Source organism: Oncorhynchus clarkii, chromosome 16 (genome assembly GCF_045791955.1).
Source record: "Oncorhynchus clarkii lewisi isolate Uvic-CL-2024 chromosome 16, UVic_Ocla_1.0, whole genome shotgun sequence".
Taxonomy (NCBI): domain Eukaryota; kingdom Metazoa; phylum Chordata; class Actinopteri; order Salmoniformes; family Salmonidae; genus Oncorhynchus; species Oncorhynchus clarkii.
Window position 1 is genome coordinate 53,507,463 of NC_092162.1, and position 23,766 is coordinate 53,531,228.

The 23,766-nt window shown below is 42.9% G+C and overlaps 1 protein-coding gene across 1 annotated transcript in view; it reads left to right on the top strand.

Annotated features, from left to right (window-relative positions):
- Positions 1-15,791: 15,791 nt before the first annotated feature.
- Positions 15,792-23,766, top strand: part of LOC139368728 (semaphorin-3G-like) — a 70,203-nt gene continuing 62,228 nt past the window's right edge. Inside the window, exon 1 of the mRNA XM_071108021.1 lies at positions 15,792-16,250. Within this exon, the coding sequence (XP_070964122.1) occupies positions 16,142-16,250 (109 nt within the window). The 5' untranslated portion in view covers positions 15,792-16,141. The remainder of the gene's footprint in view (positions 16,251-23,766) is intronic.

The following is a 23,766-nucleotide window of genomic DNA, read 5'->3' on the forward strand; positions in this document are numbered from 1 at the left end:
GGCAGACACATCTGTCGGTGGACCTACTGCAGGGTCACCCCCGCCCGCAGCATCAAGAAAGAGTGGAGACGGTGGGGTAGGCAAGCATGCCTGGCTCAATGGGGCATTGGCGGTTGTGATGGCGATTGCAGTTGTTTCTATCCTGGCACCACCTGTTAATGTCTCATTCTGGAAGCCATCGGTAGATTGATCCAAATTATTTTCTGGCACACACTCCAATTCCTCCAGACGTCTTTTTTTGAAAAACCTATCGATCGACATTTGGTTTGCCATTGCTAGAAGTACTAAATTAACTTAGCTGGTGAGTCAATTCGAGTAAGCTAGCGTGGTAGAGCTTGTAAGTTTATTTGCTACAAAGTTTATCCACGTGACATTGCCAGGTAGTTCAGGTAAACAACCATATAATTTAAAAAAAAAAATGTAACCAATTGTCGGAAGCCAAATTGATTGTCACGGACTATTTCTTTGTTACATAGAAAGTGAATCTCACATGCATTTATTTAAAAAATGTAATAAAATATATACAAATAAAAATGTATATCGAATAATTTCTGGAACTTTTTTGGGGTAGGCCTGAGATTAAACTGGCCTTACCCGTGGCTACGCCGCTGGTTGTGACAGAGTAAGGGTGGTATACAGAAGATAGCCCTATTTGGTAAAAGACCAAGTCCACATTAGCTCACATAAGCTAAGAGAAACGACAGTCCATCATTACTTTAAGACATGAAGGTCAGTCAATATGGAAAATGTCAAGAACTTTGAAAGTTTCTTCAAGTGCAGTCGCAAAAACCATGAAGTGTTATGATAAATCGTGCTCTCATGAGGACTGCCACAGGAATGGAAGACCCAGAGTTACCTCTGCTGCAGAGGGTAAGTTCATTAGAGTTACCAGCCTCAGAAATTGCAGCCCAAATAAATTCATCACAGAGTTCAAGTAACAGACAGATCTCAACATCAACTGTTCAAAGGAGACTGAGTGAATCGGGCCTTCATGGTCGAATTGCTGCAAAGAAACCACTACTAAAGGACACCAATAAAAAAGAGACTTTCTTGGGCCAAGAGACATGAGCAATAGACATTGGACCGGTGGAAATCTGTCCTTTGGTCTGATGAGTCCAAATGTGAGATTTAATGGTTCCATCCGCCGTGTCTTTGTGAGACGCAGAGAAGGTGAATGGATGATCTTCGCATGTGTTTCCCACCATGAAACATGGAGGAGGAGGTATGATGGTGTGGGCATCCTTTGCTGGTGACACTGTCAGTGATTTATTTAAAAACACACTTAACCAGCATGGCTACCACAGCATTCTGCAGCGACACGCCATCCCATCTGGTTTGCGCTTAGTGGGACTGTCATTTGTTTTTCAACAGGACAATGACCCAATGCACCTACAGGCTGTGCAAGGGCTATTTGATCAAGAAGGAGAGTGATGGAGTGCTGCATCAGATGACCTGGCCTCCACAATCATTCGTCCTCAACCCAATTGAGATGGTTTGGGATGAGTTGGACCGCAGAGTGAAGGAAAAGCAGCCAACAAGTGCTCAGCATATGTGGGAACTTCTTCAAGACTGTTGAAAAAGCACTCCAGGTGAATCTGTTTGAGAGAATTCCAGGAGTGTGGAAAGCTGTCATCAAGGCAAGGGATGGCTACTTTGAAGAATCTAAAATATATAATGTATTTTTATTTGTTTAATACTTTTTTGGTTACTACATGATTTCATATGTGTTATTTCATAGTTTTGATGTCTTCACTATTATTCTACAATGTAGAAAATAAAAACTCTTGAATGAGTAGATATGTCCAAACTTTTGACTGGTACTGTATATACAAAGTGCATTAGGAAGGTATTTTGTTATGTTACAACCTTCTTCTAAAATTTATTAAATAGCTTGTTTCCCCTCATTTATATATAAGAATAAAACTGAAATACATATTTACATAAGTATTCAGACCCTTTGCTCAGTACTTTTTTGAAGCACCTTTTGCAGCGATTACAGTCTCGAGTCTTCTTGGGTATGATGCTTGGCAGACCTGTATTTGTATTTCTCCGATTCGTCTCTGCAGATCCTCTCAAGCTCTGTCAGGTTGGGTCTGGGAGTGTCGCTGCACAGCTATTTTCAGGTCACTCCAGAGATGTTCAATCGGGTTCAAGTCCGGGCTCCGGGTTCCAGGTTTCCTCCAGACGTGAAGCTTGGCATTCAATATTGGTTTATCAGACCGGACAATCTTGCTTCTCATGGTATTAGAGTCTTTAGGCGCCTTTTCGCAAAATCCAAGAAGGCTGTCATGTGCATTTTACTGAGGAGTGGCTTCTGTCTGGTCACTCTACCATAAAGGTTTGATTGGTGGATTGCTGCAGAGATGGTTGTCCTTCTGGAAGGTTCTCCCATCTCCACAGAGTAACTCTGGAGCTCTGTCAGAGTGACCATCGGATTCTTAGTCACTTCCCTGACCATGGCCCTTCTCCCCTGATTGCTCAGTTTTGACAGGCTGCCACTAGAAGAGTCTTGGTGGTTCCAAACTTCTTCCATTTAAGATTGATGGAGACCATTGTGTTCTTCAGGACCTTCAATGCTGCAGACATTTTTTGTACCTTTCCCCAGATCTGTGCCTCGACACAATCAATTTTAGAATAAGGATGTAACATAACAAAATGTGTAAAAAGTGAAGGGGTCTGAATACTCTTCAGAATCTTTTTCCAACAGTCTTGAAGGAGTTTCCACATATGCTGAGCACTTGTTGGCTGCTTTTCCTTCACTCTGCGGTCCAACTCATCCCAAACCATTTCAATTTGGTTGAGGTCAAGGTATTGTGGAGGCCAGGTCATCTGATGCTGCGCTCCATGTCTCCTCTTCTTGGTCAAATAGCCCTTACACAGCCTGGAGGTGTGTTGGGTCATTGTCCTGTTGAAAAACAAATGACAGTCCCACTAAGAGCAAACCAGATGTGATGGCGTGTCGCTGCAGAATGCTGTGGTAGCCATGCTGGTTAAGTGTGCCTTGAATTCTAAATAAATCACTGACAGTGTCACCAGCAAAGCACTATTACACCACCTTCTCCATGCTTCATGGTGGGAACTACACATGCGGAGATCATCCGTTCAACTACTCTGCGTTTCGCATCTACAGTGCCTTGCGAAAGTATTCGGCCCCCTTGAACTTTGCGACCTTTTGCCACATTTCAGGCTTCAAACATAAAGATATAAAACTGTATTTTTTTTGTGAAGAATCAACAACAAGTGGGATACAATCATGAAGTGGAACGACATTTATTGGATATTTCAAACTTTTTTAACAATTCAAAAACTGAAAAATTGGGCGTGCAAAATTATTCAGCCCCTTTACTTTCAGTGCAGCAAACTCTCTCCAGAAGTTCAGTGAGGATCTCTGAATGATCCTAAATGACTAATGATGACAAATACAATCCACCTGTGTGTAATCAAGTCTCCGTATAAATGCACCTGCACTGTGATAGTCTCAGAGGTCCGTTAAAAGCGCAGAGAGCATCATGAAGAACAAGGAACACACCAGGCAGGTCCGAGATACTGTTGTGAAGAGTTTAAAGCCAGATTTGGATACAAAAAGATTTCCCAAGCTTTAAACATCCCAAGGAGCACTGTGCAAGCGATAATATTGAAATGGAAGGAGTATCAGACCACTGCAAATCTACCAAGACCTGGCCGTCCCTCTAAACTTTCAGCTCAAACAAGGAGAAGACTGATCAGAGATGCAGCCAAGAGGCCCATGATCACTCTGGATGAACTGCAGAGATCTACAGCTGAGGTGGGACACTCTGTCCATAGGACAACAATCAGTCGTATATTGCACAAATCTGGCCTTTATGGAAGAGTGGCAAGAAGAAAGCCATTTCTTAAAGATATCCATAAAAAGTGTCATTTAAAGTTTGCCACAAGCCACCTGGGAGACACACCAAACATGTGGAAGAAGGTGCTCTGGTCAGATGAAACCAAAATTGAACTTTTTGGCAACAATGCAAAACGTTATGTACGGCGTAAAAGCAACACAGCTCATCACCCTGAACACACCATCCCCACTGTCAAACATGGTGGTGGCAGCATCATGGTTTGGGCCTGCTTTTCTTCAGCAGGGACAGGGAAGATGGTTAAAATTGATGGGAAGATGGATGGAGCCAAATACAGGACCATTCTGGAAGAAAACCTCATGGAGTCTGCAAAAGACCTGAGACTGGGACGGAGATTTGTCTTCCAACAAGACAATGATCCAAAACATAAAGCAAAATCTACAATGGAATGGTTCAAAAATAAACATATCCAGGTGTTAGAATGGCCAAGTCAAAGTCCAGACCTGAATCCAATCGAGAATCTGTGGAAAGAACTGAAAACTGCTGTTCAAATGCTCTCCATCCAACCTCACTGAGCTCGAGCTGTTTTGCAAGGAGGAATGGGAAAAAATGTCAGTCTCTCGATGTGCAAAACTGATAGAGACATACCCCAAGCGACTTACAGCTGTAATCGCAGCAAAAGGTGTCGCTACAAAGTATTAACTTAAGGGGGCTGAATAATTTTGCACGCCCAATTTTTCAGTTTTTGATTTGTTAAAAAAGTTTGAAATATCCAATAAATGTTGTTCCACTTCATGATTGTGTCCCACTTGTTGTTGATTCTTCACAAAAAAATACAGTTTTATATCTTTATGTTTGAAGCCTGAAATGTGGCAAAAGGTCGCAAAGTTCAAGGGGGCCGAATACTTTCGCAAGTCACTGTACATGGAAACAAAAATCTCAAATTTGCACTCATCAGACCAAAGGACAGATTTCCACCGATTTCCATCTAATGTCCATTTCTCATGTTTCTTGGCCCAAGCAAGTCTCTCATTCTTATTGGTGTAGTGGTTTCTTTGCAGAAATTCAACCATGAAAGCCCGATTTACGCAGTCTCCTCTGAACAGTTGACATTGAGATGTGTCTGTTACTTTTTTCTGAGGCTGTTAATTCTATTGAACATATCCTCTGCAGCAGAGGTAACTCTGGGTCTACCTTTCCTGTGGTGTTCCTCATGACAACCATTTTCATCATAGTTCTTGATGTTTTTTTCAATTGCACTTGAAGAAACTTTGAAAGTTCTTGAAATGTTCCGTATTGACTGACCTTCATGTCTTAAAGTAATGATGGATTTGTTTCTCTTTGCTTATTTGAGCTGTTCTTGCCATAGTATGGACTTGGTCTTTTACCAAATAGGGATATCTCTTGTATACCACACCTACCTTGTCACAACACAATTGATTGGCTCAAATGCGTGAAGGAAAGAAATTCCACAAATTAACTTTTAACCAGGCACACCTGTTAATTAGGGAAAGGCGCCCGTCAACGGGACTGGTGTAAATCATGGAGTGCCTTGTGTCATGATCACAGATATTAGAGAAACAACAAATGTCGGTACATATACAGTTGAAGTCGGAAGTTATACACCTTAGCCAAATACATTTAAACTCAGTTTTTCACAATTCCTGACATTTAATCCTAGTAAAAATTCCCTGTTTTAGGTCAGTTAGGATCACCACTTTATTTTAAGAATGTGAAATGTCAGAATAATAGTAGTGAGAATTATTTCTTTAAGCTTTTATTTTTTTCATCATATTCCCAGTGGGTCAGAAGTTTACATACTCTCAATTAGTATTTGGTAGCATTGCCTTTAAATTGTTTAACTTGGGTCAAACGTTTCGGGTAGCCTTCCACAAGCTTCCCAAAATAAGTTGGGTGAATTTTGGCCCATTCCTCCTAACAGAGCTGGTGTAACTGAGTCAGCTTTGTTGGCCTCCTTGCCTGCACACGCCTTTTCAGTTCTGCCCACAAATTTTCTATGGGATTGAGGTCAGGGCTTTGTGATGGCCACTCCAATACCTTGACTTTGTTGTCCTTAAGCCATTTTGCCACAATTTTGGATGTATGCTTGGGGTCATTGTCCGTTTGAAAGACTCATTTGCGACCAAGCTTTAAGTTCCTGACTGATGTCTTGAGATGTTGCTTCAATATATCCAAATAATTTTCCTCCCTCATGATGCCATCACCCCCACAACATGATGCTGCCACCCCCGTGCTTCACGTTTGGGATGGTGTTCTTCAGCTTGCAAGGCTCCCCCTTTTTCCTCCAAACATAACCATGGTCATTATGGCCAAACAGTTATATTTTTGTTTCATCAGACCAGAGGACATTTCTCCAAAAAGTACGATCTTTGTCTCCATGTGCAGTTGCAAGCCGTAGTCTGGCTTTTTTATGGCGGTTTTTGAGCAGTGGCTTCATCCTTGCTGAGCGGCCTTTCAGATTTTGTCGATATAGGACTCGTTTTACTGTGGATATAGATACTTTTGTACCTGTTTCCTCCAGCATATCCACAAGGTCCTTTGGTGTTGTTCTGGGATTGATTTGCACTTTTCACACCAAAGTACATTAATCTCTAGGAGACAGCACTGATTTTGAAGGTAGGCCTTGAAATACATCCACAGGTACTCCTCCAATTGACTCAAATTATGTAAATTTGCCTATCAGAAGCTTCTAAAGCAAGCTGTTTAATTAAAGGCACAGTCAATTCAGTGTATGTAAACTTCTGAACCACTGGAATTGTGATACAGTGAATTATAAGTGAAATAATCTGTCTGTAAACAAGACATTTGAGGGATGGTTGAAAAACAAGTTTTAATGACTCCAACCTAAGTGTATGTAAACGTCCGACTTCAACTGTAAGTGTCTGATAAGGTTTGATAAATTCACCTCTGAAGGTGAAATGTGTACTTACATTCTGAAATCTTGCTCTGATTTATCATTTCAAGGGTGCCAGAAATAACATGAAGTGTCGTTTTGTTTAGATAAAATAATTTTTCATATTCTAAAAAGGTCCATATAGCATGCACGATTGATTTTGTATTTCCTCTCGTTCAATTTGCAGAGAAAGGAATCTGTGAAAATCTAACGCTAAACGTTGTTTCAACCAGTCAAATTACATTCATATTTATTCCTCAGAGATCCTAGAACGTATCCAGACTTCACTATATCATTGGGAGTGTCGTATATCCCACAGGACACCAAATTTGGTCAGAAAGTGACGCCTTCAAGGCGCACCGATGACACAGGAGGTCTTCACTTGATTGACTGTAACTTTGTCAAATAAGCACCAATCGGGATTTAACAAATCTAGCTAGATAGCCAATGAGCTGGGCTTTACGGGAGTATGCACAATTTTGCTGCTAACCTTGTGCGACAGCAAGCATTTTCCTTTTGGACAAAAATGGCAAGAATATGGAGAGTTGTGAAGTTATTAAAACTAGGTGTTTTGCAAATGTTGAACTTACAATATGGCTACTAATACTGGAAAAGCTAAATCAAATTCCAAGTATACAGATTTGACAATATTCTTGCAGAAAAATGTAATGTAAATGTACATTTGGGCAAATCCTGAAGGACACCTGGGTGACTTCACACTAAACGTAATGTATCTTGTTCATACTTCAAGTTACCAGTCTGAAACTTTGCACATACACTGCTACCCTCTTGTGGACACCATCGGAATTACAAGCAGAGTGATGGCTAGATTTGGGACCTTTCTGTTGGATTTCAAAGATGGTGGTTGAATGAAATACAAAAAAAAAATGTCTTTGTATTTTCTTCTACCAGATCTATTGTGTTATTTTCTCCTACATTCAATTCACATGTCCACAAACTTCAAAGTGTTTCCTTTCACATGGTACCAAGAATATGCAACTCCTTGGTTCAGGGCCTGAGCTACATGCAGTTAGATTTGTGTATGTCATTTTAGGTGAAAATTGATAATTAATAATTGAAATGCATTCCAGGTGACTTCCTCATGAAGCTGGTTGAGAGAATGCCAAGAGTGTGCAAAGCTGTCATCAAGGCAAAGGGTGGCTACTTTGAAGAATTTCAAGTATAAAATATATTTGTTTATTTGTCTCACACTTGTTTGGTTACTACATCATTCCATATGTGTTATTTCATAGTTTTGATGTCTTCACCATTATTCTACAATGTAGAAAATAGTAAAAATAAAGAAAAACCCTTGAATGAGTAGGTGTGTCCAAACTTTTGACTGGTACTGCATTTTTTTCTTTATTATTACATTTCCTTGTTTCAGGTCAACATCATCAGAAAATTAAAAATGCACTTTCAGTTCTCCACTCTTTTACAATGTGTCATAGTGTTTCCTGTAGTTAATATGCACAATGCATAATGCCCAGACAGGCTGTGCTGGTATATGTAAAAATAAGGAAAAGGGATGTGCTGAGACAGACTGATGAGGGAGGGAGGGAGGGAGGGAGGGAGGGAGGGAGGGAGGGAGGGAGGGAGGGAGGGAGGGAGGGAGGGAGGGAGGGAGGGAGGGAGGGAGGGAGGGAGGGACAGATAGTCATCTGGCAGAGGTTGTCCCAGTGTTTAGATGTGGCCTCGGTGCAGAGACTGATAAGCAAGAGGAAATCTCAGATTAGCTGTAATCAGCACAGCCTCGTTTATCTGTTCACACTTTGACCCATCCATTCAGAGAGAGAGAGAGAGCGAGAGAGAGAGAGAGAGAGAGAGAGAGAGAGAGAGAGAGAGAGAGAGAGAGAGAGAGAGACTCTGCCCTTTAATTCCCCACAGCTAAGGGAGAAAGGGATGAAGAGGGAGAGGAACCAGAGTTCCAGCTCCAAAATAACATATATTCCACCAATCCAATTACTTAGAACTTGGTTTGGTCTCCAAAACTAAGTTAGAAGAGTTAAGCGCCTTGCAGGGATGGAAGTTTGCACAGTACAGACAAGGTACAGGATCAGTACAGACAAGGTACAGGATCAGTACAGACAAGGTACAGAACAAGGTACAGGATCAGTACAGACAAGGTACAGGATCAACACAGACAGGCTGGACTACATAGCCTTTGAACATGTCACTGTGTATAGGGAGTGGGACCACAAAACGAGCCAAGACTTAGGGTGTGTGAAAGGGAAAGCCCCCTGGCCATCTGTTTCCAGTTGGGTTTGATCTCTCAAACTGATCTGGGGCCAACAATATGCCCGTTCAGTGACACACTCACTGGTCGCGGCTACGTGCTTGCATTAAGGCAGCGCTGTGATCGGCCCATCAGAGGCATAAAATAATCCAGTTTACCTCAGTCTAAGGACTGGGCCCAGCACTCTGCTGTGTTGTAGGCAGGGGTCTGGTTTAGTTGAAACAGGACCATTTCTTAATTTTAAGACAAATTCGATTTTAGTTGAAAGAAGGTATCATCTTCAGGAGAGTGGGGTAAGTTGAGCCAAAAGGGTAAACTGAGTCACCCTTGTGAAGGAAGAAACCACATGGAACAAGTGGTAAGCAAGTTAAGTCCAAAAAAATGATTTTCACCAAGTCAAATGAATTGATTTTGTTAGAGGTTTCATGATGCTTGTACACTACATGACCAAAGGCACTGATGTTGGGCGATTAGGCCTGGCTCGCAGTCGGCGTTCCAATTCATCCCAAAGGTGTTTGATGAGGTTGAGTTAAGTTCTTCCACACTGATCTCGACAAACCATTTCTGTATGGACCTCGATTTGTGCACGGGGACATTGTCATGCTGAAACTGTTGCCACAAAGTTGGAAGCACAGAACTGTCTAGAATGTCATTGTAAGATGTAGTATTACAATTTACTTTCACTGGAACTAAGGGGCTTAGCCTGAACCATGAAAAACAGCCCCAGACCGTTATTCCTCCACCACCAAACTTTACAGTTGACACTATGCATTGGTGCAGGTAGTGCTTTCCTGGCATCCGCCAAACCCAGATCCGTCCATCGGACTGCCAGATGGTGACCGCTTATGTGCAGCTGCTTGGCAATGGAAACCCATTTCATGAAACAGTTATTGTGCTGACGTAGCTTCCAGAGGCATTTTGGAACTTGGTAGTGAGTGCAACAGATGATTTTTACCGTCTACGTGCTTCAGCCCTCGGCGGTCCCATTCTGTGAGCTTGTGTGGCCTACCACTTCGCGGCTGAGCTGTTGTTGCTCCTAAACATTTCCACTTGACAATAACAACACTTGAATTGTTGAATTAGTGGTTGTGGTAGTGGTAATGTTTAATTCAGTACAAAAATGTGTAGGCGGCTTAATTTACCATATCCCACGGCTCAACTTACCCCATACCCAGGGTAAATTGTGCCAAGACACCACTTTTTTTGGACAAGCTATGTTTTCAAAACTGTTTACATGAATTCTGATTATTTCCAGGGATACCTAACATCCTGAAATATAGGTAGATATCTTTGTTAGAAAGAAGATTATATTTCCCTTGACGCAGTGATGCTGAATGTAAAATATAGCACAATTTACCTCACTCTCCCCTACCTATAAGATAAATGGTTTGGTTTGGATTGGTCTTATGTTCTTTCTCCAACTTTATGGGCTGCTTGACACATATTGTTCCTACTGTATGGAAGATTCACTGGGGATCGGGACTGGTGAGAGATGGTAATGGCATGTATTGACTGGAGAGTGTGTGTGTGGTCTGTGGGGAGTACTATAGAGTCCAGTACATTTCTCTCCCTGCTGGAATATAACGGTAAACCCTGAAGGCACCCAGAAGATACACACGCACACTCACACACACACACACACGGGCACACACAGACACACACACACTGATAGACCACCCGTGTGTAACACTAAAATCAAACAGACCTAAATATTGACCAAAAAAACAATCACTCAACACACAACGCATTCTAGGCTCACAAAGCAGTAAAGCAGTGCTACACATACACACAACCACACTGCCACCCTCCCTTTGACAGACTTGATGAATGGCTTTCTGGACGGAGGGGGTAAACAAATAAACATCAGAAACCATGATCTCTGGGTCAGGGGTTATAGGTCACGGTGAATGACAATGCTGCTGTGATCATCTGTGTTCAGGTCACGACCTTAACATTCTGCACCAATCACAGCGCAGCATCACTGTCCCTGAGCCAAATGTAATGGACTATCTGCCGTACTTAACATTATCGTTGCATATCATAAATACTTATTTAGTCAGAGTGTCTTCCAGATTCCAGACGCTCTAGAGATGATAAAACCATCCATCAGGAAGGGAGATTATCCTGATATGTCTCCCCATAGAGGGAGCACTACTCTGGGGCCCGGGGCCAGGGAACCGTCCCTCAGCCCTCCTGGGTGTAGGCTAGGAGCCAGGGAGCTATCAGTTGGGTCAGTAGTGGATAAGAGGGCTATTGAGCAGTCACGCCGTTCTAGAGATATGAAGGTTTTGGAGAGTTCCAAGAATACAGTGCATTCAGAAAGTATTCAGACCCCTTGACTTTTTCCACATTTTGTTACATTGCAGCCTTATTCTAAAATGGATTTAAAAAATGTATAAATCCTCATCAATACCCAATAATGACATGTATTACAAATACAAACTGAAATATCACGTGTACATAAGTAATCAGACCCTTTACTCAGTACTTTGTTTATTAAGCACCTTTGGCAGTGATTACAGCCTTGAGTCTTCTTGGGTATGACGCTACAAGCTTGGCACACCTGAATTTGGAGAGTTTCTCCCATTCTTCTCTGCAGATCCTCTCAAGCTCTATCAGGTTGGATGGGAAGCGTCGCTGCACAGCTATTTTCAGGTTTTTCCAGAGATGTTCGATCAGGTTCAAGTCAGTCTGGGCCACTCAAGGACATTCAGAGACTTGTCCTGAAGCCTCTCCTGCTTTGTCTTGGCTGTGTGCTTAGAGTCGTTGTCCTGTTGTAAAGTGAACCTTCTCCCCAGACTGAGGTCCTGAGCGTGCTGGAGAAGGTTTTCATCAAGGCTCTCTCTGTATTTTACTCCGTTCATTTTTCCCTCAATCCTGACTAGTCTCCCAGTCCCTGCCGCTGAAAAACATCCCCACAGTATGATGTTGCCACCACCATGCTTCACCGTAGGTATGGTATTGGCCAGGTGATGAGTGGTGAATGGTTTTCTCCACACCTGACGCTTGGCATTCAGGCTAAATAATTCAATCTTGGTTTCATCAGACCAAAGAATCTTGTTTCTCATGGTCTGAGAGTCCTTTAGGTGCCTTTTGGCAAACTTTTGGCACTTCTCCCCCGATTGCTCAGTTTGACCAGGTGGCCAGCTCTAGGAAGAGTCTTGGTGGTTCCAAACTTTTTCCATTTAAGAATGATGGAGACCACTTTATTCTTGGGGACCTTCAATGCTGAAGACATTTTTTGGCACCCTTCCCCAGATCTGTGCCTCGACACAATTCTGTCTCTGACACATCTATTCCTTCAACCTCATGGCTTGGTTTTTGCTCTGACATGCACTGTCAACTGTGGGACCTTATATAGACAGGTGTGTGCCTTTCCAAATCATGTCAAATCAATTGAATTTATCACAGGTGGACTCTAATGAAGTTGTAGAAAAAGTCAAGGGGTCTGAATACTTTCCGAATGCACTGTAGATCCCTGAGGAGCTCCAGAGATTGTTTCAAAGTCCCCATGGTACTGAATGTTACTGAGAGCACAGGCAACGCTATGAAATGGGTCATGGGGTATTGGGGAGGAAAGGGAGTAAAGGAGAGGCAGGGTAGCATGGTGAGAGAGAGTGAGAGTGGGAGTGGGACAGAGGGACGAGGAAAATTCTTGGTCAGGGGAGGGTTGAGAGAAGAAGGAGTGTTGTGCAGATAGAAGGGAGTAGGGAGAGCTCATGACGTATTTGAGGGGAGCGAGTGGGAGGAGGATGGGTTAGGGTGGGACAGTGAAAAGGGTCATTATTCCTCAATGGGGAATAAAACCAGAAAGAAGGTATAACTGGGACTGCTCTATTTCAGGCGAAACCACAATCCACAACTGTGTGTCTGGGAGTCAAAAACAATATCCTCTCAGTCTCAGCGCAGTTAGAAAGGCTTTTCAAATTACATGTACTGTATAGTTAACCGTGTCTTTGTTTGTTTCAGTACATGAATCGTAACATGCATTCTTGTAATACAATATGTGTTGTTTTTGACTGAGTATCAGTTGTTCATTCTGACTATGTACTGTATGTGAGGCAGTAGTAGCGTTGAGTCTGTTGACTACGAAGCTCCTCCTAGTAAGCAGCTCCCTCCCATGCTGCTGTGTTTAAAGGCACCGGTCAGCGGTCACTGTACAGGTCAGTCTGCAATTAGGGTCTGCTTAGACTGAGGCCCTCTGAGGTGTCTACAGGGCTCCTGAGCACCCCTGACAACCCCCAGGGTCAAAGGTAAAATGTAACTAGGCTAGGTCCATGAGCCTGGGGGTTAGGCCCACTGATATAACCATGGCAACCCAGATGGCTGATAGGTAGGGTGGCAGGTACATTGTCTCATGAAATGTACTAGTTATGCACACAGCAACTTGTGTAGCCATTTACCCTCAACACATCCAGACCCATCTACAGTCACTCTGCACCTGCACTAAGATACTATATATATTGGAGGTAAGGTACTATATATATCGTCTCTCCTTTCTGTCCAGACTATAGCTGCACACAGACACACACACACACACACGCATCCCTCTCTCCTCTCCTCCCCTACTCTGGAGAGTGCAGAGGATAGGCTGAGGTGAGGCGGACTGTAGAAATAGATTCTAGACTGGTCCCAGTGGAGACACGCAGCCTACTGCTCCTCTCTCCTCATTCCGCTCTGATCCACTTCCACTCCCAGTGTCCACGCGCAGCTCAGCTCCAGAGAGGGATGAAACATTTATGAACCCCCCCTTCCTGTCTCTAATGGATAGGCTGCCCGCTGGCTGTGGCTCTCCCACCACTGCCTCCTCTAGCTAGCAGAGCAGGGAACATGGAGACCATGCATGGAGGGTAGCGGACAGCTAAGTTAGTATCGTACAGTTATATCACCTTCACTGAGTATGTGGACATCTGAGTCACATCACACTATTTCCAAATCATCAAGATTTGACCCTCAATACAGGGGCATTGGACGGGAGGAGAAGAATATAGTGAAGAAAATGCGTTAAAACGTTTTAATCAAGAAGCCTCACACTATGATTGTCACAGTTGTATATACTGAACACAAATGTAAACAAACATGCAACAATTTCAAAGATTTTACTGAGTTACAGTTTATAGAAGGAAATCAGTCAATTTAAATAAATTCTTTAGGCCCTAATATACAGATTTCACATGACTGGGCAGGTGCGCTGCCATGGGTGGGCCTGGGAGGGCATAGGCCCAGCCACTTGGGAGCCAGGCCCACCCACTGGGGAGCCAGGCCCAGCCAATCAGAATTTGTTTTTCCCCACAAAAGAGCTTTAATACAGACAGACACGCTCCCTCAAAACTTGAGACATCTGTGGCATTGGGTTGTGTGACAAAACTCACATTTTAGAGTGGCCCTTTATTGTCCCCAGCACAAGGTGCACCTGTGTAATAATCATGCTGTTTAATGAGCTTCTTGATATGCCACACTTGTCAGGTCGAAGGTCTATCTTGGCAAAGGAGAAATTCTTACTAACAGGGATGTAAAGACATTTCTGCACGGAATTGGAGAGAAATAAGCTTTTTGTGCAATGGAACATTTCTGGGATCTTTTATTTCATGGAACATGGGACCAACACTTTATATGTTGCGTTTATATTTTTGTTCAGTATATGTATTATTTTTATTTTATTTTATACTTCACACTTAAGCTTAAGTATTTACTGTACACTGCATGTGACTTGATAAAAATGTAATCTAAGCACTTGGATAGTATGGTAGGGCATCTGTCATTGCGTAGTGGTTGTTTTCAATGTGTTTTATGTCATGCGATCTTGATGATAGGTGCTGTCAGACTTGTGTGTGTGTGTCTGCATGTTCAATATGGCCTCAGTATGGCCCAACTGGACATGGAGTGTGTCATAGAGACAGACCCAGACATAATCATAATCATACACACACACACACACACACACACACACACACACACACACACACACACACACACACACACACACACACACACACACACACACACACACACACACACACACACACACACACACACACACACACACACACACACACACACACACACACACACACACACACACACACACACACACACACACACACACACACACACACACACACAGAATATAAGCAGTTCAACATTCTCTATGACATTCTCAATCATACTACTTCTGATCTGGAGGACTCACTAAACACAAATGCTTCGCTTGTAAATGATGTCTCTGTGTTGTAGTGTGTCCCTGGATATCTGTACATTTAAAAAATCTATTGAAAATTGCACCGTCTGATCTTCTTATTATAAGCAATTTGAAATGCTTTATAGTTGTACTTTTACTTTTGATACATAAGTATATTTGAGCAATTACATTTACTTTGATACTTAAGTATATTTAAAATCAGATACTTTTAAACTTTTACTCAAGTATTATTTTTCTTGATGACTTTCACTTTTACTTGAGTCATTTTCTATGAGGGTATCTTTACTTTTACTTAAGTATGACAATTGGGTACTTTTTACACCACTAATTGTTACTTTGTTCAATATGTTTTTCAGTTAAATCTAAATCCTTTAAGGTCTTCTTGAGATTGCATCACTTTGCCCCAAATATCCAATAGTACTTCTTGCGCACAGACCTTGATAATTTATTCGTTTCACTCCATGTCAGGTTAAAATACCTAAACAGACGCAGGGTTTGAGCTTTACTCAATTACAGCCCCTCATTGACAAAATAATGTAACAAACTTATTTATCACATAGTGTGTAAAGTGGACTCTCCGATGAGCATGTTCGTTGAGAGCGTGTCTGGCGAGAGGCGGGTCGCTTGGAACGCTTCTCTTTGCTGGCTGCTGCTCTGTTCTCTTTCTCCTCCAGAGAAAGGCGGGGTTGTATAGCGAAGTCTGTTCAGAGGTAGAAACAAACCCACGCTGTCAAGCCCGGCACAGAGAGAGTGGTGGACCCGGAACAAACTAATATCTGAGAAGATTATGGACGGAGTCTAGATACAGGAGTGACTGAGTCCTTCACGTTTATGACAAACAGTTTTATAACTTATGAAAATACAGTGCTACAATAATTTTGAATTTAAATATTCGTTTGTTACAGAGGTGAATTGCAAAACTTCCCAAACTCAAAGATCTATCGAAATTCAAAAGGACATTTCCAAGGATGAAGGAATTATCATATTTCTGCCAGCGGATGATTCGGTTTGCTCTTCTTCTAACAACAGTCTCAACTACCAAGATGAACATACCACGACTCAGACTTTCATACAAAGGTAAAATACATTCAAATACATTCATTTGATCACATTTATGTTTTCTGGTCAGCTATATTGATTATTTTTCTTATTTTCAAATGTTTTATTATTTCAACAACGTCTAAGACCCGGATGGGGAGGAACGTTTTGACCGATCTAGGCTTACAACTGGGGAATAATTAAATTATTATTTTGCCTAATAGTCTATTCATATTCAACTATGTGTCATCATTTGAAAATAGATTTTGACAGAATGCGCACAAGGTGTTTGAACATGTGCATTACTTTTTCCAGGGCGTGTATGTGAATTATAGCCTATTGCTTTGTATCCATTATTAGGCTACCCACTCCCATGTAAGCACCTCAAAGTTGAAGAATGTAGGCTAGTGTGTGTTTGTGTTTGTGTTCGCCTGTGTTTTCGACAAGACACATCACAGACGCCAGGGCTCTCCACAGAGCAGAGCCATTCAAAGCGTGTGAGCCCAATTGTGGGCAACAGTATGAATTTCTTAAAGGTGTGTTGCAAATAATATTGTAGAGTATTATAGGCCTATGCTTGCACAATTCAGACAATGGGATAAAGGCAATTAAATATATTGGTGTTAATGAAATTATATTCTATGTGCTGTTGAATTCATTGTAATCTACATAATGTATTGGACAATAAGAAATACAGTATGTTCTATTGTTCAGTTCATGAGAACATGAGTGTAATGTGTAAGATTTTTGAGAACATTGAAAAAATTAAATAGGCCTAGATACCAAAAAAATACAATATTCTATAGGTATATTATAGCTACAAATTTAGCTTCTGAGTGTTTTTAATGCACAGGCCTGTTTTATATAATGTGGATGAGTTAAATATTTTAATTCCTCAGTGTTATAACCTACATCCCACGCACAGGCTTCTTGGAGGGTCTTGTCAAGGTGGGAAATGATTGTTTAAATATGGTTGATTGTGGTCTACTGTAGGCAGCGAGCGGTTAGTCGAAGCCCCACATTTAGTGTGTTGGTTTTAACGTGGATACATCGCCGACCTTTCTCCCTGAAGGGATTTTTGGTGTATTTTCACCTCCTTGCGGTCTGGCACACCGTGGCGCGCGAGACGTTTATTTCATTCCTGCGCCGCAATTAAGTTTTATAGAGCGAGCGGACACTGCTGTTCGAGACGGAAACCTCTAGGCTCTGTCTTCGCACACTCAACTATGACAATATATGGATTCATAATGTATTGTCTAACCACTTACATTCAACTGCTGTTTTATCTGCGGCTCATAGACTAGAGTGGGATAAATCAATCTCACAAGGTTAGAAATGTGGAATTATGGTTGTACATGCCTTGAACGTGTGATATCCCTGAGTATCTTTGTCATCTCAGGCTGCCTGTATATGTAAATGCTTGATTTGGCGGGAACATAGAGTTGTAATTTCCTGGTCAGTGTTCACAAACATGGCCCTTCTCCAGTCCCAGTGGGTCTGCAAGCATTAGTGATAAAAGTCAAAAGGGATTTCCTCCTGTTGGACTAGATGTTTTCAATAGAAAATAATTATGCTCATATTTTCTTTATCCTGTTGCTGAAAAAATGGCACATCTGACTGACTTGTAAAATGTAGCTGGTATTGACTCAAATCTTTCCCCTAGCCAGATCCTACTATAAAGCCGAGATATCATCCTTCCCTGGGGATTTAGAGGCAATTTAGAAAAAGGAAAAAAAGTGTAATTATCTTATTTAATCAATTAGTATGGGTATTTAAAGCAGGAAGGGGTACTAAGCAGCACCCCTTCTCTGAATCACCACAACCTCTCCTTCCCTCCATCTGTTACACCCCTCCTCCCATCTACTCCTTCACTCAAAGATAATCATCAGACTGTTAAGCCTCCAATCGGTCCTTCAGACTAGAGTCCCAGGTCCCCCTAACCCTCCCCTTTACTCCTTCCCCCCCTTCACTCCCCCATTCCCCCCTCCCCTCCTTCTAACCCTCTTCGCCCCCTGGTGGTATTGGTTGATGTTGGTATTGGATCTGTTGGTGCCCCTGCCTCCTGCTCTGTGTGATTAGTCTGGGTGTCAGGCTGGATGGATGGTTGGTGTCGGAGCAGGCAGTGTTTGTGATGTGAAGTGGGGAACCCCTGGTGGTGTGCTCTTAAAGTGGGTCTGGGTCCCCGGGGATGGGGGTCTAGGGGCCGGGTGTGTACTAGGGGTCTCAGGGGGTGTCATTGTAGCCCCAGGTCTGTTCTGTGTGTGCTGGTGAGTGTTTGTAGATGGAGACCCCCAGCTCCCTGGCCCTCTGTCTCCTCACCTTCTACCATGTCCTCCCTTCTCCCCATCCTCCCCCTCCTCTGCCCCATCAGGCATATGTAGACCTCAGCAGGGTAAATAAGCCTGTACACGCTCAAATGCACTGACACAAACAGTCGCACACACACACACACACACACACACAAACACACCTCTCTCTTGCTCACATGTACACAAGCACAAATGCACACATAAACACAGGGCTCCTCATCTTCATCCACTTTGAAAGGATTCAATTTGTTTCCAGAGTACTGCAGATGGAGAGGCTGTTTGTTTTAATTCATTAATGTGTTTGTTTTTAGTGTTTCCCAGATGTTGTTGAGGGGGGATTGAGAAGAAGCTGAATAATCTGTCATTGTCTGGAGATCCAGAGGCTGGAATGTTGGGTGTTTCCATCCCTCTCTCTCTAGTTCCCAGACTTCTGCAATTATCTAGAAACATAAGGCAGAAAAAGGGGTCTCAGAAACCAATCCAGTTGGCTCATCACACCAATTAACAGCATACTGTACAGCTCCGAGAGTGAAATACGGAGTAAAACCTTTTGGTGTATGACAGAGGTTGACAGAATTGGAGTGGACTGCTGGCATTGCCTCTCAGCTCAACTCCAGGAGTGTGTTTTAGAGTGTGTATCCATGAAAATTGTCATTATGGAATCACTTTAGGAAAGCAGAAGCTCAAGAAAGTCTGAGGAGTTGTTCTAATTAAGCAATAAAGCCCAAAGGGATGTGGTATATGGCCAATATATCACAGCTAAGGGCTGTTCTTAGCCCCAGAGGTGCCTTATTACGGTTTTAAACTGGTTACCAACATAATTAAAGCAGTAAAAATATATGTTTTATCATACCCTTGCTATACGGTCTGATATAGAGCTCGAACCACCCAGTTTATAATATAGACTGTCTACCATTGAGTGGTGGATTGTTCTAGAATGTCCATCAACAATGTCTGTGTTCCAGTATCTCAAAAAACAAGATGGCTGCCTTGCTGCTGCTATGCAGGAATGATGACAGTAGCAGCTAGACGCCCAACACCTCAGCGCTGTCATCTCTTCTCTTATCACACTCTGTGACGCTCTCACACGTGTGTGTGTCTGGTGTCTGAGCCCTGATAAAGTGTCACCATGTCTGCCACCTCTGCCGCAGCACTCTGAAGTTACAGCTCCCAGACGACAATGCCGTCAGATCACACAGCACCGACAGAGGAGTGGAGAGAGGGAGAGGAACACATGAGATGTGTGAGAGAGGAGAGGGGAGGTTGGGAAAATATAAGAGAAAGAAAGAGCCCGAGAAAAAGTTCCACCTGTCAGACCTATGGAAACTCTCCGGACTCTGGCAATCCTATTGTGTTTTTCTTTATGCCTATAAAGGAAATTACAATGAAGTGATGTTGAGGAAAACATATTTCTTGTCAGGACAGATCATTTGATGTGGAACCAGAGGGTTTTTGTAATGCCTCTCCTCAGACCCCCTCTACTCCTCAGACCCCCTCTACTCCCAGCACCCCCAATATCTCCCAGTCCCAGTAAGGGCATGTCAGTGTGACTGGGAAGTAATGATTACACATTACCGTCATGACCCGTGGCTTCCTTCTGGTCCAGTGGTGACTATCACTGAGAGCTATACACGGCCTCTAATTAGGTAACATGCCTTTCTCCCCCCGTTTCCCTTGCTCCTCTCCCCATACTGTCTCATCTGGTCGGGGTCTGGGCTTTTCGGTCTGTGATGGCCAGGTTCCGTATTGAGTGGAGAGTGATCTGATGTTGAGATGTTTTCAGTGTTTAGATTTGGTTCTGATAAGCTACAGTTACTGTACTGTGTTGGTCTATCCAAGTCACTAAGGGCTAACTCTGGGCTTTCCCATGCGTTTAGCTGTTCTGTTTGGAGTCATGTCCATTAACTCATTTCACACACACACACACACACACACACACACACACACACACACACACACACACACACACACACACACACACACACACACACACACACACACACACACACACACACACACACACACACACACACACACACAAACACACACTCTGATAGACTCATCTCTTGGTCTGTTTCTTTAACCTCTGTAGATCATTGTCTGTGGAACCATTAGGGTCCAGCTGAGCCGCAGCATTTAACAAACTAAAGCAGCACCGTAGAGAACAGCTGGGTCAGTGTGGCAGGCCTCTACAAGCCTGGCTCTATAGGAGGACTGTGTGTGTGTTAAGGGAATGTTAGGGAAAAGAGAGGGATTGATGAATGCATGAATGAAGAGGATGGTGGTATAGCGATGGAAGGAGGATACAAGGAGGGCTAGCAATGTGTGTGTCTGTGTGTTGGTGTGTGTGAGAGAGAGATTGTCTGTGCAAGTCTGTTTGTCTATATACACACTATACATTACAGCATAAGTCTATTTTTGATTGTGTGTGTGTGCGTGTGTATTGTATATGTGTATAAATCAGTGATGTGTATAAACGCTGGATTACTGAGGACACTGTATTGAAACCATCATGCAGCCATCTTGGTACTCCTCCTCAATTATAAAAAAGCTTGGAAGCCTCCAGTATTTATGCTGCAGTAGTTTATGTGTCGGGGGGCTAGGGTCAGTTTGTTATATCTGGAGTACTTCTCCTGTCTTATCCGGTGTCCTGTGTGAATTTTCGGTATGCTCTCTCTAATTCTCTCTTTCTCTCTTTCTTTCTCTCTCTCGGAGGACCTGAGCCCTAGGACCATGCCTCAGGACTACCTGGCATGATGACTCCTTGCTGTCCCCAGTCCACCTGGCCGTGCTGCTGCTCCAGTTTAAACTGTTCTGCCTGTGGCTATGGAATCCTGACCTGTTCACCGGACGTGCTACCTGTCCCAGACCTATTATTTGACCATGCTGGTCATTTATGAACATTTGAACATCTTGGCCATGTTCTGTTATAATCTCCACCCGGCACAGCCGGAAGAGGACTGGCCACCCCTCATAGCCTGGTTCCTCTCTAGGTTTCTTCCTATGTTTTAGCCAACGTGCTTCTACACCTGCATTGCTTGCTGTTTGGGGTTTTAGGCTGGGTTTCTGTACAGCACTTTGAGATATCAGCTGATGTACGAAGGGCTATATAAATACATTTGATTTGAATTTGATTTGATTTATTATATTACAAAAACCTTAATGTTAACATTTAAATAAAAGTAAATTTTTTTAGAGACTACTAATGTTACTATCCCCTAACCTTAACCCTTAACCACACTGTTAACCTTATGCCTAACCCTAATCTTAATCAAATCTTTTTTTTGTTATAGACTTTGTGGCTGTGTTAACTAGTGGAAACCCTAATTCTATGCTTTACAGATGTAGACTGACTGTAGCTCCAGATTGGATTAGATTTAGGCTGGTGACGCCATTACAGTTTGTTGCTCCTAGTTCACTGTTTTAGTCAGACTCAGACATGAGTTAGCTACCACCATAGCTGAATCCATTATTTAGTTTTGCCCTATAAAATACAGAATATATTTGTATGAGCTACGAACTAACTTGCAAATCCGACTTGTAGTCTAACGTTAGCTAGCATGTAGCTAGCTAGCTAGCCTGCCTCGCTACTATTATCAAATGATAACGTTACATAACCAACAGTATCTCTTTTCTTTCAAGGGCCAGATTAATCGATTCCCCTCAATGAAGGGAAGAGGGGCAATTTGCACGTGGAGCTTGGCAAAAGGGGGTATGATATCTTGACATCACTGAGGATCCAAACTCTGTTTTGGATGAGAATGACTTTATGACCAAAATTATCCTATTTACACTTTGTAGTAAATTTTTACACTAGAATAACTGTTTCTGACTCGTATCGATGCCACATATACCTTTTTAAAGGGATTAGTTCCTGTTTAGGTGCAACTTATTCTTTAAAGGTGATGGATGCCAGGGATTTGATGTCGGCTCTCGGTTTCTTCATAAAAGGCTCTCCCTCTCCTAGTCTTGGGTAAACAGCTCAGACCTCTGCATATTTCATCATATTTCATTGGAGAGAAAGAGAGAGCAAGAGGTCCTGCTTGGCCCATAGTGCAGGCAAAGAAAGAAGGAGGGAGAAAATTTGAGAAAAATAGGTCTGGAGTTTGAGGAGGAGGGAGGAGTATTTACTTTAGGCTTTCAACCTACAGCAATCCCTGCATTCACTGTTACTCTGTGAGGAGTGAGTGGGGTTTGTATATTTTCTGACTGCTGGTGGGGTTGGCCCTTTCTGCCGTGGCTAGTTGACCCGGTGAGAGAGTTAGTGAACAGGGCTACAGTTTCAACCGGGGTCGCAGGGCCGTGGTCCTAGGGGTCTCCTTGGGCTATGGTACTGGGGGTCTGGGGAGCTGGAGGGAGGTTTCGGGGGGTAGTAGTATTGATAAGAATGTCTAAATGCAAGGGGGTCCTGTACATTACCCCCCCATACTACTGTAATCACATTGATTGAATGTCACATCTAATTCTCTGATTTCTGCTATTGGCTGATGTTCAGTGAGGTAAACACAGGAAGCCGAGAATATTATTCTTGCCTTTTGGCAAATGAAACAGAGGATTGGTAGAGTGGAAGGAAGGTCCTGTGGTCTCAGTGTGTTGGTCTGGGTGAGGCTACGTATGTGGGTGTAATGTTGAGTATTGTAGAATTAGATTGGATGAGGAATTAACTTAGAGTCTGTCTGTATGTTGTCTCTGTGCGTGTGTGTGTGTGTTAGTCAGTTAGTGTAATGTGTGTGGATATACATGTGTCTACCCATGTCTTCGCACTAGAGATCCATAGTTGTGTGGCTGTGGGGCCAGTGAAAGGTGAGCAGGAGAAAGCATGGGGTGATGGGAACCCCCTCTGAGAGCGTTCACAGCGCACGGGGAACAAAGTTAGTGTCGCTCACAATGATGTGCGTCGCTGTGAACAATCCCCCCCACTGCAGGTAGCATTTGGACACGGACTTTGTTGGGACACGGACTTTGTTCCTCATGCGCTGTGAACGCTCTCAGAGGAGGTTCCCATCACCCCACGCTTTCTGGGGCGGCAGGTAGCCTAGTGGTTAGAGCAATGGGCCAGTAACCAAAAGGTTGCTAGATCGAATCCCAGAGCTGACAATGTAAAAATCTGTTGTTCTGCCCCTGACCAAGGCAGTTAACCCACTGTTAGGCCGTCATTGTAAATAAATAATTTATTCCTCACTGACTTGCCTAGTTAAATAAAGGTATAATAAAAAATTGTCTCAGCAATCAATTCATTCCACCCT